The following is a 16,827-nucleotide window of genomic DNA, read 5'->3' as shown; positions in this document are numbered from 1 at the left end:
ACCCGGATAAGCGGAGGACAATCGAATGGAATGGAGTTACGTTTATTTTACATTACATTACATTACATGTAGTTTTATTTCTAAGTTACATCTGGCCCTTTGTGGACAGCCATTATGTCCATGTGGCCCTTAGTGAAAGTTCAGCACAACAGGGAAGAACCATCCTGTATGATTTATTGATGTATTTATTATACTTATAGTTTCTTATTTTTCTCGTCTAATTTTTCACCGTCTTGCCTTGACTGTTTATTATGATTTTTGGAGAGCTGCTCCAAACATGAATACCCCCTGGAGATTAATAAATTAGGTCACTCTTTACAATAAGGCACACAAAAATACAGTAGTTACTGAACTAATGAAGAACTAATGACTAAGACATTTGAATTTAGACTAGTTACTGAGGAACTAATGAGCAACCAATGACTAAGTCATTTGAATTTAGACTAGTTACTGAGGAACTAATGAGCAACCAATGACTAAGTCATTTGAATTTAGACTAGTTACTGAGGAACCAATGAGCAACTAATGACTAAGTCATTTGAATTTAGACTAGTTACTGAGGAACTAATGAACAAACTAATGACTAAGTCATTTGAATTTAGACTAGTTACTGAGGAACTAATGAGCAACTAATGACTAAGACATATGAATTTAGACTAGTTACTGAGGAACTAATGAGCAACTAATGACTAAGTCATTTGAATTTAGACTAGTTACTGAGGAATTAATGAGCAACTAATGACTAAGACATGAATTTAGATTAGTTACTGAGGAACTAATGAGCAACTAATGTATAGAGTAGTTACTGAGGAACTAAGGCACCTAAATTTAGAGTAGTTACTGAGGAACTAATGAAGAACTAAGGAGGAACTAATGAGTAGTGGTTAGGGTTAGGGAGGATCGTTCGTCATGAACTACAGTAACTTTGTGTACCTTATTGTGAAGTGTTACCATAAAGTATCTATCTATCTATGGAATGTTCACTAGCACTGACGCTACATCAGTAGCTCAGTCGTAGGGGTGTCACAAGACCTCGTGACATTAAAATGTGACAAAGAGTTCTCTTTCAGAAATAAAACTGTCTGGCTTGGAACAAAAATAAATGAATAACACAATAAATGAAAATGAAGTGGATAATCAATATATCGCCGTGTGCAAGCGTGTGCCTTTTCCTCCAAACAGGCAGGAAGAGGTTTAACCCTGTGCATTGCTTTCAGCACCATAGAACAACGGCATGAACGGAGTGAGCCTTTTGTCAGTCATACAGTCTCTTTGTCTCGGTGGGTGGAGGCGGGGCTGCTAGCATACACACAGAGTGCAGAAGAGTGTAACGTAGTAGAAATTCAACAAGTATAATATCTTCTATATGTGGTACTGTATATGCAATATAATGTATGTGTTTTTTCATTGTGTTTTTGTGTCAGGTGACATCTCCACTCAATACCTGAACTCATGTCTGTCTTGAAGTAAGAAGGAACTCAATTTTCCAAATACTTTTGAGCCCCTGAGGTTGGAGGTGCCGCACACCGCATAAAATAATTCCTAAATGGTAAATTACATATTTTTGTGAACCCTCTTCAATGAAAGCTGCCATTTCCGCATTTCTAATCCATTCAGCTCTAGAAAAGCTAACAAAGCGGGCATGAATAGCTTTGTAATGGTGCGTTATTGTTGTTTTGGATGGCAAGAAGGTGTACCTAATGTTGTGTCCAGTGTGTTGGTGTGCCACAGTCAGCCGATGATCAAAAGGACAAGATGGAGGGTACAAGCGGCCGAAAGGAGTTTCCTCTGCAGGGTGGCTGGGCTCTCCCTTAAAGGAAAACTGCACTGTTTTCATCCACAAACCTGATATGAAACATGAACACATACTGGATTTCTTTTCTGTGGCTGGCTGCAACGTCAAAATAGGTGCCTCCCATGATGTGCAATGTTAGCCGGCTCATGCTAACTCTTATTCTCTTGTTAGAACGCACAGAAAAGGGAAAGAAATATGTGGTCATGTTTCACGCGGGAAACGCACGGAGAGCGCGCCGTTTTTTGTCTTGTTAGAATACGACTTTTCCTCTTCATATTTGGACTTCATTCACGTACAATTGGAAGTGTTTTTCAGCTTTATTGTTGTCAGTTTTCTTCTCACTCTTATGGGACCATAATAAATCCTAATGTTCCAAAAATGACAACTTTATTGTTCGTTTGGCTTTTTTGTGGCCTGACTGCAGAAGCTTTAAAAAAAAAAAAAGGGATTGCCCTCTAAGCATAATCTCTCCTCCCTCTACCTCTTTGCAAAACTAGGTCAAAGTTATGTTTATTTTCTGCATGTAAAACTATAATTATTGTCTATAAAATGTTTTGTGCTAACATTTTTGGGCGTCTGTAATGGATGAATTGGATTTACATTATTTTCTATGGGGAAATTTACTTTGGTTAGATTGCGTTTTGGTTTGAGTCAGGCCTTCTGGAACTAATTAACGACCCTTACCGAGGCACCGCTGTGTTATAGTGCTGTCACTGTTATGACTATTATTATTTCCAATGGGTTAATAGTAGCCCAACAGTCAAGCAGCCAAGTGAAGTCAGCCCTCTGCTACACCACACAGCACTCCAGGACCATTCAAAAGCTTTAATCCCAGTTTGGAAAAGTCAAATGCAACAAAATGCCATTCTGGGCTTTCTTACAAAAGAATCCGAGACAGAATATCAACGACAGCTTCAAATGTAGCTTCAAAGCCCTGGCAGATGGCTCTCGCAGCAAGACCAAAGTTATTAGTATCAACTGTCGCTGTGATTGGAATTGTCAACAAGTACGTCGCCTGCCAGAGAGAAGCGAGAAGCTGCTGGAGCGCAGCGGGTATTTTTCAATTGTCATCTATACAGTGGTACCTTGGCATACAAGTGTCCCAACTAACAAGTGCTTTTTAGATACGTGGAATTGGGATTCGGCCGATGTCTCTCAACTGGTTTGGGAATGCCTCCGGATCTGGACGAAGTAGCCGGCGAGAGGAAAGTCGGGGCTACGCTGTTTGGAGGTTAGCAAGCAGCTCACACGAAGACGGCATGAAGCAGATTGATTGACAGTGGTCTACAGCCAATCAGGACGCAGTTGACAATGGGCGATGCAGACAGAAGAGAGAGAGAGAGACATCGCCACCTCGTGCTAAAGAACAGAACTACAACGCTCAACTTCCCACAATGCAATTCTTCTTAAAGGCTCGGGCTTGGCTTGTAACAGCGTTCATATGCTGTAAAAAAAAAAGAAAGCAGTAAAATTGCACTAAAAAAAATCCACAAAACAGGGGAAAAGGTGAACCGCAATGGAGCGAGGGAACACTGGGAACACTGTATTGCAAACTAGTAATACGATTTCTACTACATTACACTCTTCTGCACTGTGTGTGTATGCTAGCAGCCCCGCCTCCACCCACCGAGACAAAGAGACCGTGTGACTGACAAAAAGGGGCAATGCACAGAGTGAGACCGCTTCCTGCCTGTTTAGAGAGATGAGCAAAACAGACACGCATGCACATGGCAGGAAATTGAGGCGGGCAAAATGATCCAGTTCGTTTTAATTTCTTGTGTGATTAATTAATTTATTTCTTATTGTCCCAGGCCAAGCGCTCAGGATTTTTTTTCTGAACGGTCTTTGTTGCAGGAGTTAGTGTTAACGTGGTGGTAGTGAAATGAGGCCAAAATGAGGTATAGTTATCACCGAGTCAACTGCATAGCTGATCAACTTCTGCTGGAATTGTGTGGAATGTGTGCACTTCAAGTGCTGTAAAAGCCTGCACGTGTTTTTGCACATTCCCTGTGTTGTGTGTTGCTGCTTTTGATGTGATATTTATGACAGCTTGCTGTGGATTTTACTCCATATTGCTGAATTTATGACTTAGTTATCATTTTATTTGTATTATTGAAATATTTCTGTCACTATTCTGTTCAACTTGCATGTCACAAATTTCCATTAAAATAAAAAAGGCATTGTTTTTAGACACAATTTTTTCTACGTTTTCTTTTTTTAAGTCCGGGTTGTATCATACAGCTACAATGTAGCTTTCCATTTCTCCTTTACACGCTCTCCCCACCGCCTGCCTCTCTGTTGGTCCCATTAGCAGTGTCACAGTGCCCTCTACTGGTCAAGCATGTACAGTATAAATATGGAGTTACTACAAGTATACGGCAAAATACATGAAAATAAGACCAGTCAGCTTGCGTTCGTATCTCCGAATGTTCGCATGTCGGATGTTCGTAAGTTGGGGACCTAGTGTATCTTCTTTTCTTTGAAGCACTGTCATCAGAAGAGTCTGCCACATGCTTGGGAGACATCATGAAGGGAAAAAAGCCAAATAAAAAGCACCCAAGTGACATTGTCCTTGGTCAGTGTGACAATGCGTGATGAAGAATTCTCCTGTCGTGCCCATGTAAGTACAGTCAAACCTGTCTATAGCGGCCACTGAAGGGAAACGGCAAAAGTGGCTGCTATAGACAGGTGGCCGCTATAGAGCTATAGGTTGGGGGCCATTTTGAATTTATGCGCACACTGAGACTGGAGCAAAACCAAGAGACATAGGGGAAAATGCTCTGTTGACACATAAGCAGGTAGGTAAATCTAGGTAACAGCTCCGGTGAGGATACTAGTAATATCAATAACAATGAACCGCACATTTGACGGCGCTGGCCTTTTATCCATCACAAATGTTAATTGACCGCAGCATGAAGCGGCTGCCTCTTCCTCGGCACAGCCCGCCAAGTAAGAGCGCAGGACGGGGGACGCTCGCTCCTGTCCTGCAGAATGTCACAAATTTCCATCTTTGATTTTTTTTTTAAAACACGATTTTAAAAGCAAGAAATAAACATTTTAGTGAATGAGCCCGAGGATATACAGTATGTACAGGATACGCGTGAAGCAGTCATGAATGGGTGTGTGCGTGAACAATTGAGTGCGGAGGAGGTGCGAAGATCGTCGTAAACTAACAATACCATCGCTCCTTTCTTATTGAATGGGCTTCTAATCTCTAATTAGTCGGTAATTAAGTGATATTTTAGATGTTTTATTCAGGTGTTTTGGCAATTTTAGAATCTATTCACGGCATTGCAAAGTGGGAAGATTACCGCTTTCGCCGTCATTGAATCTTTTCAGGGCGGCATTGCAAAGTAAGAAGACGGCTTTTTTATGTCGAACTAGGACTCAGTAATAACGTAACATGACGGCTTCATTCATTGATTAAAAAAACAAACTTTTTCGTGCATGAAGCTTCTGTTTGAGTCAGCATTTTGGCCGCTATATGCGGTCAGATATTGACCAAGGGAGACAAAATGGGTGGCCGCTGGCCACGTTAGACAGGTGACTGCTATACACAGGGTCTATAACACGCACATTTTCTGTGGGGGATTTTTCAGTGGCTGCTATAGGCAGGTGGCTGTTCTATACAGGTGGCCGCTAAAACAGGTTTGACTGTAGTTTTTCTTTTTGTACAGTATTAATAAATAGCGCATTTTGTATGTAACCATGAAATATTGTAATACGAAACATCATAACAGCCACACGGTGGCCTAGTGGTTAGCATGTTGGCCACACAGTCAGGAGATCGGGAAGATCTGGGTTTGAATCTCTGTTGGGTAGCTCTGTGTGGAGTTCGCATGTACTCCGGCTTCCTCCCACATTCCAAAAACATGCATGTTAGCTTCATTGATGACTCTAAATTGTCCATAGGTATGAATGTGAGTGTGAATGGTTGTTTGTCTATATGTGCCCTGCCATTGGCTGGCCACCAGTCCAGGGTGTACCCCGCCCCTCACCCATAAGTCAGCTGGGATAGGCTCCAGCATACCCCCGCGACCCTAAAGAGGAGAAGCGGCGTAGAAAAAGGATGGATGGAAAAGTCATAACGCCAAATGTTGTAACTTGAAACGCTGTAAGTTGAAATCCTGTAACTTGAGATGTCATCACACGAAGCATTGTAAGTTGAAACTTTGTAAGTTGAAATGCCGTAACTTCAAATGTCATAATGTGAAATGTAAGTATAAACGCTGCAAATCGAAACGGCGTAACTTCAAATGTCATAACGCAAAACATTGTAAATTGAAATGCTGTAACTTGAGATGTCATCACACGAAGCATTGTATGTTGAAACATTATAAGTTTAAACTTTGTAACTCGAGATGTCATAACGCAAGACATTGTAACTTGAAATGCTGTAAGTCGAAATGCCATAACCTCAAATGCCATAATGTGAAACGTAAGTTGAAACGGTGTAAATCGAAGCATCGTAACTTGAGATGTTATAACGTGAAACACTAACTTGAAACGCTGTAAGTTGAAATGGAGTAATTTGAAATGTCATAACGCGAAACATTTCCTAAACGTTTCCTAACTTGAAACACTGTAAGCTGAAAGTCATAACTTGAAATGCCATAACGCAAAACATCGTAACTTGAAACATTGTAAGTTTAAACTTTGTAACTCGCGATGTCATAACGCAAATTATTGTAACTTGAAATGCGGCAAGCTGAAACATCGTAATCGAAATGTCATAACGTGAAACATTGTAACTTGAAATGCAGTAAGTCGAAACGGTGTAATTTGAAATGTCATGACATGAAACGTTGCAAGTTAAAATGTCGGAACTTGAGACGTTATAATGCAAACGTAATGAGAGGACCGCCTGTATTTCACTGTCACCACTGTTTTGTTTTTACTAAAAGCATCAATTCCTATTTTCATAGAGAAGGGGGGTTCAAACTTTTTTCCAGCGAGTGCCACATAGTGAAAAATGAAAGGCTGCAACTTTGCTCCTTGGATATTTTGTAAAATATGTGACAACGTTATATATATTTCAAGAAAAATCAGCATCTCAGCTTTGTCGTATATTTGAAAAAGACTATTATTGATATCAACTTCACTCTTTGCTCTTTTTTTATACATTTTTCCTGTTGTTTTATTTGTATTTTTCAAATATTTCAACTTTGTTTTTACATAATCTTTGTCAATTTTCATCTTGTAATATTTATGATTTTATTTCCATCATATTTTGACTTTATTCCCATAATCTTATAACTTTTTCCCCAACCTATTTTTAAAAAAGGGCAGCTTTATTTCTTTATTTTTTTTTTTAAATAACATAATGTTTCCTCTCAAATCTACACTACTAAAATAATCTTATTTTTCCTCGTTATATTATGAGTTTATTCTTGTAAAAATGTGCCTTATTTTCTTGGTAGAATATGACTTTTTCCTCGTAATAGTTTTCACTTTATTTTGTTTACTTCGGGGCATTTATTCACTTTAATAACTGTTTTTCAACTTTATTTCAACTGTCTTCTTGTTATGACATCAGGTCCCATAATATTTTCACTTTATTCTCATGACATTATAACTTTTTCCACATCCTAATTTTCCAAAAAATAACATTATTTTTTCTCTGATATTTTGGTCCACCAAAGCTGACACAACAAAATTTAAAATCCAAAGCAAAGTAAAAGTACAGAATGGAATAAACTCATTGTTGAAATCACTTCCAATAATCCCACGCAAACATAATGGTCCCGCATTGTCCCAGTGGCAATGCTGTGCTTAAGAAGCCTGCTGATAGCTAACGAGGAACAGCTGAGACCAGTAGCCGCCTCAGAACAAGGTCAAAAGAACTCAAAACACGCCAAAACAGGAAATGGATATACCAAAATAAGAGCACAGTAAAAAGGAAATGTCAGTGAGCAAAGGAAAACCAAATCCATACAGTAAGTCGAACCTGTCATGTGGAACGTGACAGTACCCTCCCCCAAGGAACGGATACCACACGTCCCCAGGTCCAGAGCCACACAGGGTGGGCGGAGGGAGGATTGGCGACTGGTCGGCAGAACTGCGCCTCTGCCGCGACGAAATGGTGGAATGGCCAAATAGTATCAACCCTTCTGGAGGACGACCAGAACTCCAAGCCCAGTGTAGTGGGGGTCGCTAAGGAGGACGGCCGGGACGGAAAGCTCAGCGGTGGCGGCGTCGGGACCCCTCAGAGGGACTGCCGGGATGGCAGAGTCGTGGGGACCTCTGTGTTGGGCAGCGGCAGGTCGTGCACCACTATTGCAGGTGAACAGGAGAGCACCGTGGGCGGCTGTGGAGTCGGGACAGGAACCGGTGGCTGCTGTGGCTTACATTATTCTTGTAAAATTAGCTTTTTTTCGGAATATTTTGACTTTATTCTTGTAACATTGCTGCTTCCATTTTTGATGCTTTTTTGTTTCCTTGTTAACGTATATTTGTAGAATGTGCCGTGGGCCAATAACAAAAGAGCTGTGGGCTGCAAATGGCCCCTGGGGCGCACTTTGGACAACCCTGTGCTAGACTGACCTGCTGGCCTGCGTCCTTTTCATTTCTTGGAACCTACTTTTTACGTTGCTTGATAGATCTCGAGCGAGATCTTCCTTAACGGATGAAAGATCACGCTGTCATTTTAGGATGTCCTGCTAAAAACAAGCTTTGTGTTAAGCAGGAAGTGGTTAGATCTGCACACATGACGTCCACAGCATGGAGTGCATGTGGAGCGTACACTGCAGAGGGAATACCGTAGTGAGGACGACCGTCATGGCATCTGCCTTTTAATTGTTCTCACATGCACTTTAGGAGACTTTCTATCGATATTCCACTGAGAGACGGCAGCACAGACGAGAAGAGCAACACAAGGTGGAGTGGATGAAGAAGCAGAAAGGAATCTTGCTGCTGCCGCACGCTGCTCATGGCGCTCACATTGTTACATTCATCGACATTCTTCATACATTCCTTTAACTGCTAGCCATGACTCGACACACCGCGTCACACTTTTTGCATACCTTTCAACACCACAAAGCAGTCATTTTGTTATTATTACAGCCTTTTATTCGTGTTATTTGAGTCTAAAGCAGGGGTGCTCAACCTGGGGGTCCATGGGTTTCAGGGGGGTCTGTGAGGAGCAGACATAAAAATGAACAATCATCACGAAAATGAGCAGCCCTTACTTTTTGCACTGATAACTTTAAAGTTAGCAATGCAAAATAAATGAGTTTAGTTGGAATAAAACATCAATGAATGAGGTACATTATGCAGATTATTAGAGTGTTAAGGGCACATTGAAAAAAATAACTTAACTTCCAAGAATGATGTCGTAAATTAACGCGAAAAATAGTTGTAAATTTACAAGAAAAAAGTTGTACATTTCAGAGAATAGTCATGAATTTATGAGAAAAATAGTTGTAAATTTACGAGAAAAAAGTTGTAAATTTACGTGAATAAAGTCGTAAATTTACAAGACTTAAGTTGTAAATATATACGAGAAAAAAAGTTCTAAAATTCAAAGAATAGTCATGAATTTATGAGAAAAATAGTTGTAAATTTACGAGAAAAAACTTCTACATTTATGAGAGTTAAGTCGTAAATTTGCCAAAAAAAGTCGTACATTTACACGAATAAAGTCACAAAATTACAAGAAAAAAGAGTTGTAAATTCATGAGAAAAAACTTCTAAATTTACGAGAATAAAGTCATAAATTTACATGAATAAAGTTGTAAATTTATGAGAAAAAAAGTTCAAAATTTATTAAACTTACAAAAAAACTTGTAAATTTACAACCACAAACTCATATGAGAAAAATAGTTCAAAATGTAGTGGAATAAAGTCGTAAACTTACCAAAAAAACTTGTAAATTTACGCGAATAAAGTCATAAATTTACAACAATAAAGTTGTAAACGTACAAAAAAAATTATTGTAAATTTATGTAAATTTACAAGAGAATTTTTTTAAATTTATGAGAAAAATAGTTCAAAATTTTGTGCAATGAAGTTGTGAACTTACAAAAGAAGTTGTACATTTACGAGAATAAAGTCATAAATTTACGAGAAAAAAAGTTCAAAATTTACAAGAATAAAGTCGTAAACTTACAAAAAAAATTCATAAATTTACGAGAATAAAGTCCTACATTTATGGGAAAAAAAGTTCCAAATTTATAAGAATAAAGTCATAAACGTACAAAAAAACTTGTAAATTTACGATAACAAAGTCATAAATGTTCAAGAAATTTAGTTCAAAATGTAGTGGAATAAAGTCGTAAACTTACCAAAAAAACTTGTAAATTTACGCAAATAAAGTCATAAATTTACAACAATAAAGTTGTAAACGTACAAAAAAAATTATTGTAAATTTATGTAAATTTACAAGAGAATTTTTTTAAATTTATGAGAAAAATAGTTTAAAATTTTGTGCAATGAAGTTGTGAACTTACAAAAGAAGTTGTACATTTACGAGAATAAAGTCATAAATTTACGAGAAAAAAAGTTCAAAATTTACAAGAATAAAGTCGTAAACTTACAAAAAAAATTCATAAATTTACGAGAATAAAGTCCTACATTTATGGGAAAAAAAGTTCCAAATTTATAAGAATAAAGTCATAAACGTACAAAAAAAACTTGTAAATTTACGATAACAAAGTCATAAATGTTCAAGAAATTTAGTTCAAAATGTAGTGGAATAAAGTTGTAAACGTACAAAAAAAAAATTGTAAATTTACGGGAATAAAATCATAAATTTACGAGAAAAAAAAGTTCAAAATTTACGAGAATAATGTCGTAAACGTAAAAAAAAATTGTAAATTTAAGAGTACAAACTCATAAAATTACAAGGAAAAAATTTTTACATTTATGAGAAAAATAGTTACAAATTTTGTGGAATAAAGTCGTAAACGTACAAAAAAAGCTTTAAATTTACAGGAATAAAGTCATAAATTGGGCTTTATCAAACCAATGCGCCAAGGAAAGAAGTTTCAAAATACGGCAAGATACTGTATGTTATCATCAATGTACCCGTTAATGCAAGTCTCTTCTTGGCATCCGTCAGTCTCGGAAGACTATGGCCTTGAGCTGGGATAGCGGGTTACGACAACTTTGTCTGTGGCTGTATAGCCCGATACGCGAGTGGTTGCAGGTGTAGGTGCTTGGTTTTGGTGTCTTTTCCAGTGCATTTTTTCGAGCCAGTCGTTTTTCATGGGCTGACTGACGCAGGCGCTCCTCCCCCCTTCTGAGTCCGTTTTTCAGCTCATGACTCCAGCGGTTTCAGTCGTCTGCAGTTTGCCCCCAGCTGCTCACGTCCAAACCCAGAGCTTTCATGTCTCTTTTACGCAGATCTTTCAAGCGGAGATGGGGCCGGCCTCGAGCTCGTTTCCGGATGCAAGCTCTCCGTATAGAATCCGCCATCCGATGGACGGTTTTTCCAGAAGTCTTTGTACGCAGAATAGGTGTGTCCATTACGTGCGTTCTTAGCCGCCTCTTTTTAGCTGTTTTTATATCTTTAGAACGCACAGAAAAGGGGCTCCGTGACTCATAAAAGATTAGCTTCAGAGCAAGAAGCACCCGACTATCAATTGTATGCATTTCTTTTTCTTTATTTTGTTATCTTTCATTTCTTTTTGAAATATATAAATGTATACACAAATTGCAGCAAATGATTAATTCTGTGTATTTTATTATGAGGTCTTCCGGGGCATTTATTCAACGGAATAAGCATTAAGCATGACTTTATTGTTATTTTTTTCCTCTTTACTGACATTTTTGCAGGATTTTCAGTGTGACAAACTAGTTGTTTGTGTGTAAAGGGTGCAGACCAACATGTATACAGTGTGTACGTCCATGTATACAGTGTGTATGTAGAGTATATCTTGTGAGCAGCATGCATACATGTGAACAGAGCAGCTTCTGTCTTTATCTGCAATGGCCATGCCCTGTCCCCTCCCTCTTTTCAGCCTTCAGCATACATTGTAGTAAAACGTAAACAAATTGTAATGTATAAGCGTCAACAGCGGTAAAACAAACAAACAAACAAAAAACAACAACAACAAAAAACATGTCACACATGACCACATGCAGACATTTTGTATTGCATGGCGCTTGGTGGGAAAAATAAAACCGCGAATTTGTGTTTTTAAAATAATTTTTAAAAGCTAAGCAGGAATATAAGTTAGAAAGTAAAGAAAAGTGGAATATAGTATGGGCATAAGTACACAACTACCTGACACAGTAACACAGTGAGCGCGCTGCTACACAACAGACCGACAACATCCGGGCTAGCGAGCTCGCGCAGGAGAGGAATGGCGGCGGAGGTAAGTGAGCGAAAACGAGGCTCGAGTCTCCCAGACGACTGGCGAACGAGGGCGAACGACAGCGCCGGTCGAGCCGGACTCGTTCGCGCGTGTGTCGGCGGTTTGCTTGGCGAACTTAACGCGGGGCGAAACGTAGCGATGTTGGGGTTAAACATCGGGGAAGTGACGAAGGTGTGTGTGTGGGGGGGTTGGGGTGAAGAAATGGAGAAGCTCTCCGGCGTTTCGAGCCTCTCTCCGCGGCGTTAAAGAGCCATTCCACCCCCTCTCTCGCTCTCGCTGCCCTGGAGGGCAACCGAGCGGAGATAGCGAACAAAAGGCGGAGGGAGACGACACGGCGATGCTCAAATGTTTTTTTCAAGTTTTCTCCACTGGGAAAAGTTGTCATTGTTCATCTTTGTCGTGGCTTTTGTGGACATTTTGACTTATTTCCTTCTCCGGCGAGAGAGAGGAAGAGGCGTTCAGCACCAAGTGGCAGGAAAGCGCCCCTGGTCACACACACACTTTCAGACACACTAGGAACGACACTCCAGTTGTCCCAACAAGACATTTGAACAGATAGAACACCACTAAGGGACTACTTCTTCCAGTGTGCTCTGTCAACTTGACTTTTTTCTTCCTGTGTTGATTTATGGCCTCAAGCAGGGGTCTCAAACTCACCCCACCTGGAGGCCTCTGGAGGTAGTCTGGGTGAGGCTCAAGTATTCCACCGAGAGAGGCTCTCCACTACCACGCAGTCTTAGTGAGTATTAGGGCCGCGCTGACAAGAAAATCTGAGATTTCAAGCATACAAGTCGGAAATTTACACAAAGAAAGTCTTAAGAAAAGAAACAATCTTACGAGAATAAAGTTGAAAATCCATCCATCCATCCATTTTATACCGCTTCTCCTCTTAAAGTTGAAAATGAAGGAGAAAAAAAGTCTTAATTTTAGGACAAAAGAAGTCGTAATCTTAAAAGAATAAAGTCGTAAATTTGCAACTTTTTTCTCGCTAATTTATTTGTAAAGAGCATTAGAGTCACATTGAAAAAATAAAAAAACAAGATGAGACTGTGAGAATAAAGTCAGAAATTTAGGAGAAAAGAAGTTGTAATCTTACAAGAATAAAGTTGAAAATGAACGAGAAAAAAAGTCTTAAATTTTGGACAAAAAAGTAAATTTACTTGAAAAAAGTCGTAAATTTAGGAGAAAAGAAGTCTTAATCTTACAAGAATAAAGTCGAAAATGTAAGACTTTTTTCTCGTAAATTTATTAATAAAGAGTATGAGGGCCACATTGGAAAAAAAATAATCTGAGATTTTGAGAAATGAAGTCGTAAATTTACGAGGAAAAATAGGTAAAAAATCTATGAGAATAACAGTCGTAAAAGTGCAACTTTTTTCTGGTAAACGTCTCAGTAAAGAGTATTATGGTCACGTTGGAAAAAAATAAGATGAGATTTTGGGAATGAAGTCAGAAATTTACGAGAAAAAAGTCGTACAGTTATGAGAAAAGAAGTCGTACTCTTACAAGAATAAAGTCGAAAATGTGCAACTTTTGTCTTGTAAATTTATTAGTAAAGAGTATTAGGGCCACATTGAAAAAAAATCATCTGAGATTTCGAGAATTATTGTTTTTCTTCCTTGACTGGTGGGAAGAAGTCCGGCATAGTGTGTCAAAAACAGGGCACTCCGTTGGTGTTGAATCCATCTGTTCGTGGTGCATCCTCCTTTGCATGATATGACGGCGTTGCAAATGTTGCACGGCGCCGACCGTTTGGTTTTGTTTTTTGCACAATTTCAGCCAAACTTTCCAGCGCCGATGCACACTGTCCATGGTCGAAATGGATGAACGCAAACGCTTCCTGGCGCTGCTTCTTTGTTGATGTTCTGCGGCCCTTTTTGCCGCTGGGCGGGCTGGTCGATCACTGAACATAGGGATCGAGATTTAAAAAAAATGAACGATTCCGGGAGAATGACTGTTATTTCCGGTTCCCATCGATGCTGGATGCCCAACCCTAATGATAACTCAAGTACACCGTATCAAAAGTAATCAACTTTCATTTCTCAAGAGTATTGTAGTTGGAATGTCAACAGCTTTTAGATAAAATAAATGAAACAAACATTATAAATTAAACAAAAAAACCCAGTGAAAATAAAATGGACTGTCAGTCTCTTTTAGCAAAATTTCAGTTAAATCAAAATTACAATAATCCTGCTTTTGAATTTGTGTCACTGAAAAAAATGGAGAAATAAGGTGGAAATACTGTGAAGTTGACATTGCGTGTCAATGCAGACGCGTGTCATCCAGACTGTTTGGCAGAGAGAGAAGGAAAACAAACACGCATGCACATGTCAATATATCGAGGCCGGCAAAATGATCCAGTTCCTTTTCATTTATTGTACGCTTAATTGATTTACTGGTTATGGTGACAGGCCTACCCGGAGGTAAGAAGGCCCGAAACAAATTAGTATTTGATTGATTAGTCCGAATGAAATATGATGACATTACTACTATCACATCACTACTATCAGGAGAACCAGAGTATAGAGGAGGAGGAGCCACCTGCTGTGGCCCAGAAAAGTGCACTGCATTTGTGCGCACGCTACGAGCAGCCGGTTTCCCGCCACGGGGTCTCGACGCTGGCGTTTCAGGTGGCTGATAAGGCTTTTTGTGTGCTCCATATTTTTATTTCCCTCCCCTCTTTGCAGAGCATTTGGTAAAACATCTTTCCTTTTAAAGTGGACGTTTGTTTACAAGTGAGCTCGGGGGAAGTTAGGACAGGCTGTTAACGTCTCCGGCAGGAGAAAAAAGGAGCGCTTGATATGCTCACCGGCACAGTCGGGGTAATCTTACTTAATTGGAGCATTTTTTAAAAATGATCGGTTATCTGAGGTAGACTTCCTGTGGTGACTCTTGTTAATTATTGTGCAACCCTGCTTTCAACTCATCCACTCTTCTCAGTCGTTATTAATAATAGTTGAGAACATGACCTGGTTCTTCAGAACACGGGCTTCTCTTGCATACTCCTTGCTGTCAGGGACCCGGCAGTGCTTCCCAGCATGCCTTGCGGCACTGTTTTGTAAAAAGTGACTAAAGTCACCTGTTTAGAGTTAACGTATTTGCTAGGGGTGTCCCGAAACAACTTTTCCACTGTTCTGGTTGAAAATGACATTATTTTTCCTTGAGATTATTTTCGGGAAAATTGTGATGTTTTTTTTTCTTGGTAGAATACAACTTTTTGTCTCTTGATATTTTTTGGACTTTTTCATAAAATGACAGCTGCAACTTTTAATTTTCCAAAAATCACAACTGTATTTGTTGTTTTGTTTGTTTTTCATCATTTTAGGACTTAAAAAAAAAAAGTCTTTCTTTAACATTTCAACTTTATGCTACGGAAATGATGTTATTATTCCTCATAATATTACAACGTTATTCTTGTAAAATGACAGCTATTTCTTGTTAGATTACAACTTTATTTCCTTAATATTTTTACTTTATTTTTGTAAAATTAGTGCTGATTTTTCAGTTTTATTTATTTATTTATTTTTTTAGTTAAGTTATATTTTTAGAATGTGCTGTGGGCGACAGGGCGCAAATGGCCCTCAGGGCCACACTTTGGACACCCCCGTGCTAGATACCGCTATTTAACTCAACTGGTTCTGCCTGGAAATTGGTGTGCCATGTTGCAATGTCGCTATAATCCCTTTGCTTGAGATTATTAGGTATTTTCTGCCCAAATCTATTCACAAACCTCATGTTTGTTGTTTGTTTGACTGAAATGACTCAAAGATGTGAATGTGATATTTATGACTTCCTATCAGTCTCAAATGCAAATGATGGCATCAGTGTGGATTCTAATGCCACGCGGCACGAACCAGGAAGTATCTTGCAAGCTAACAAACAGATGGACGGACACTGACCGCTGTGGTTTCTCCCCACAGGCGGGCCGTGGGCCTTTGGAAGCGGCCACCAAGGTTGCAGCCCAGTTGAGATGGTGAAGTGTGGCAATGAAGACGCTCGGCCGGAGAAGTAGGAGTCTTAACCGGAGTTGAAGGAGAGGCTCTCTTCATCCCGTGAAGATGGCAGCTGAATCCCAGACTGTACGCTCAACTCCTTTTATGGCGCTTGATGTCAAAGTTAGTCTCTGTGTCAGGCTTTTTTATTAGTGAGGTATTGATTTAAAACTATTAAATAAGTGTCATTCGGACCTAGGTCTGTCACGATGAGCCATTAATCGAACGAAAAAAGTACCGCTGGAGGTGCAGCAGACCCTTCGTCACACCGCCCAACGCTTATTGAGGTGTTTGGTCGCCCGTGTAAATAGCGTGAAATGGTGCACGCTCACAGACAGTGTTGCATGCTGCATTGCACATATATGGCATATATTTTATAACATATAATTAATGGAAAAATTGTCTCCAAAAATGTTGTTGATAATATCGATTGTCAACGATAATTTGGAGCACATTTATCAAAAAAGCAAAATTTGTTGTCGTGACCGGCCTATTGCACAACTATTTGAAGGAGGGATGCTCCGATCAGGGTTTTATGCTGCCGATAGCGATCATCCCTGAGTGGGATCGGCCGATACTGATCCAATGGATTAACTGTAGATTTTTCAATTTATTTATGATGAGTGCTATTGGCCAGGGCCGCCATTAGACCATGAGACCAAGGGCCCCTAATTAAAAAATAAACTTTTGGGTGGATGGTAGGGGTGTCACAAGATTTTGCGAT

At 39.3% G+C, this 16,827-nt stretch overlaps 1 protein-coding gene across 5 annotated transcripts in view; it reads left to right on the top strand.

Moving 5' to 3' along the window:
* Positions 1 to 16,827, top strand: part of mier2 (mesoderm induction early response 1, family member 2) — a 40,473-nt gene that overhangs the window by 8,740 nt on the left and 14,906 nt on the right. For 2 of the 5 annotated variants that reach the window (XM_054789247.1, XM_054789248.1), the window contains exon 2: positions 16,032 to 16,226. In XM_054789247.1, coding sequence (XP_054645222.1) covers positions 16,170 to 16,226 — 57 coding nt within the window. In that variant the 5' untranslated portion in view covers positions 16,032 to 16,169. Of the gene's footprint in view, positions 1 to 11,964; positions 12,112 to 12,302; positions 12,851 to 16,031; positions 16,227 to 16,827 lie in introns of those variants that run through there. The other 3 variants (XM_054789244.1, XM_054789245.1, XM_054789246.1) reach the window with 3 other exon arrangements.

This window comes from Dunckerocampus dactyliophorus, chromosome 10, assembly GCF_027744805.1.
Source record: "Dunckerocampus dactyliophorus isolate RoL2022-P2 chromosome 10, RoL_Ddac_1.1, whole genome shotgun sequence".
NCBI lineage: Eukaryota > Metazoa > Chordata > Actinopteri > Syngnathiformes > Syngnathidae > Dunckerocampus > Dunckerocampus dactyliophorus.
This window is presented reverse-complemented; position numbering and strand designations above follow the sequence as displayed.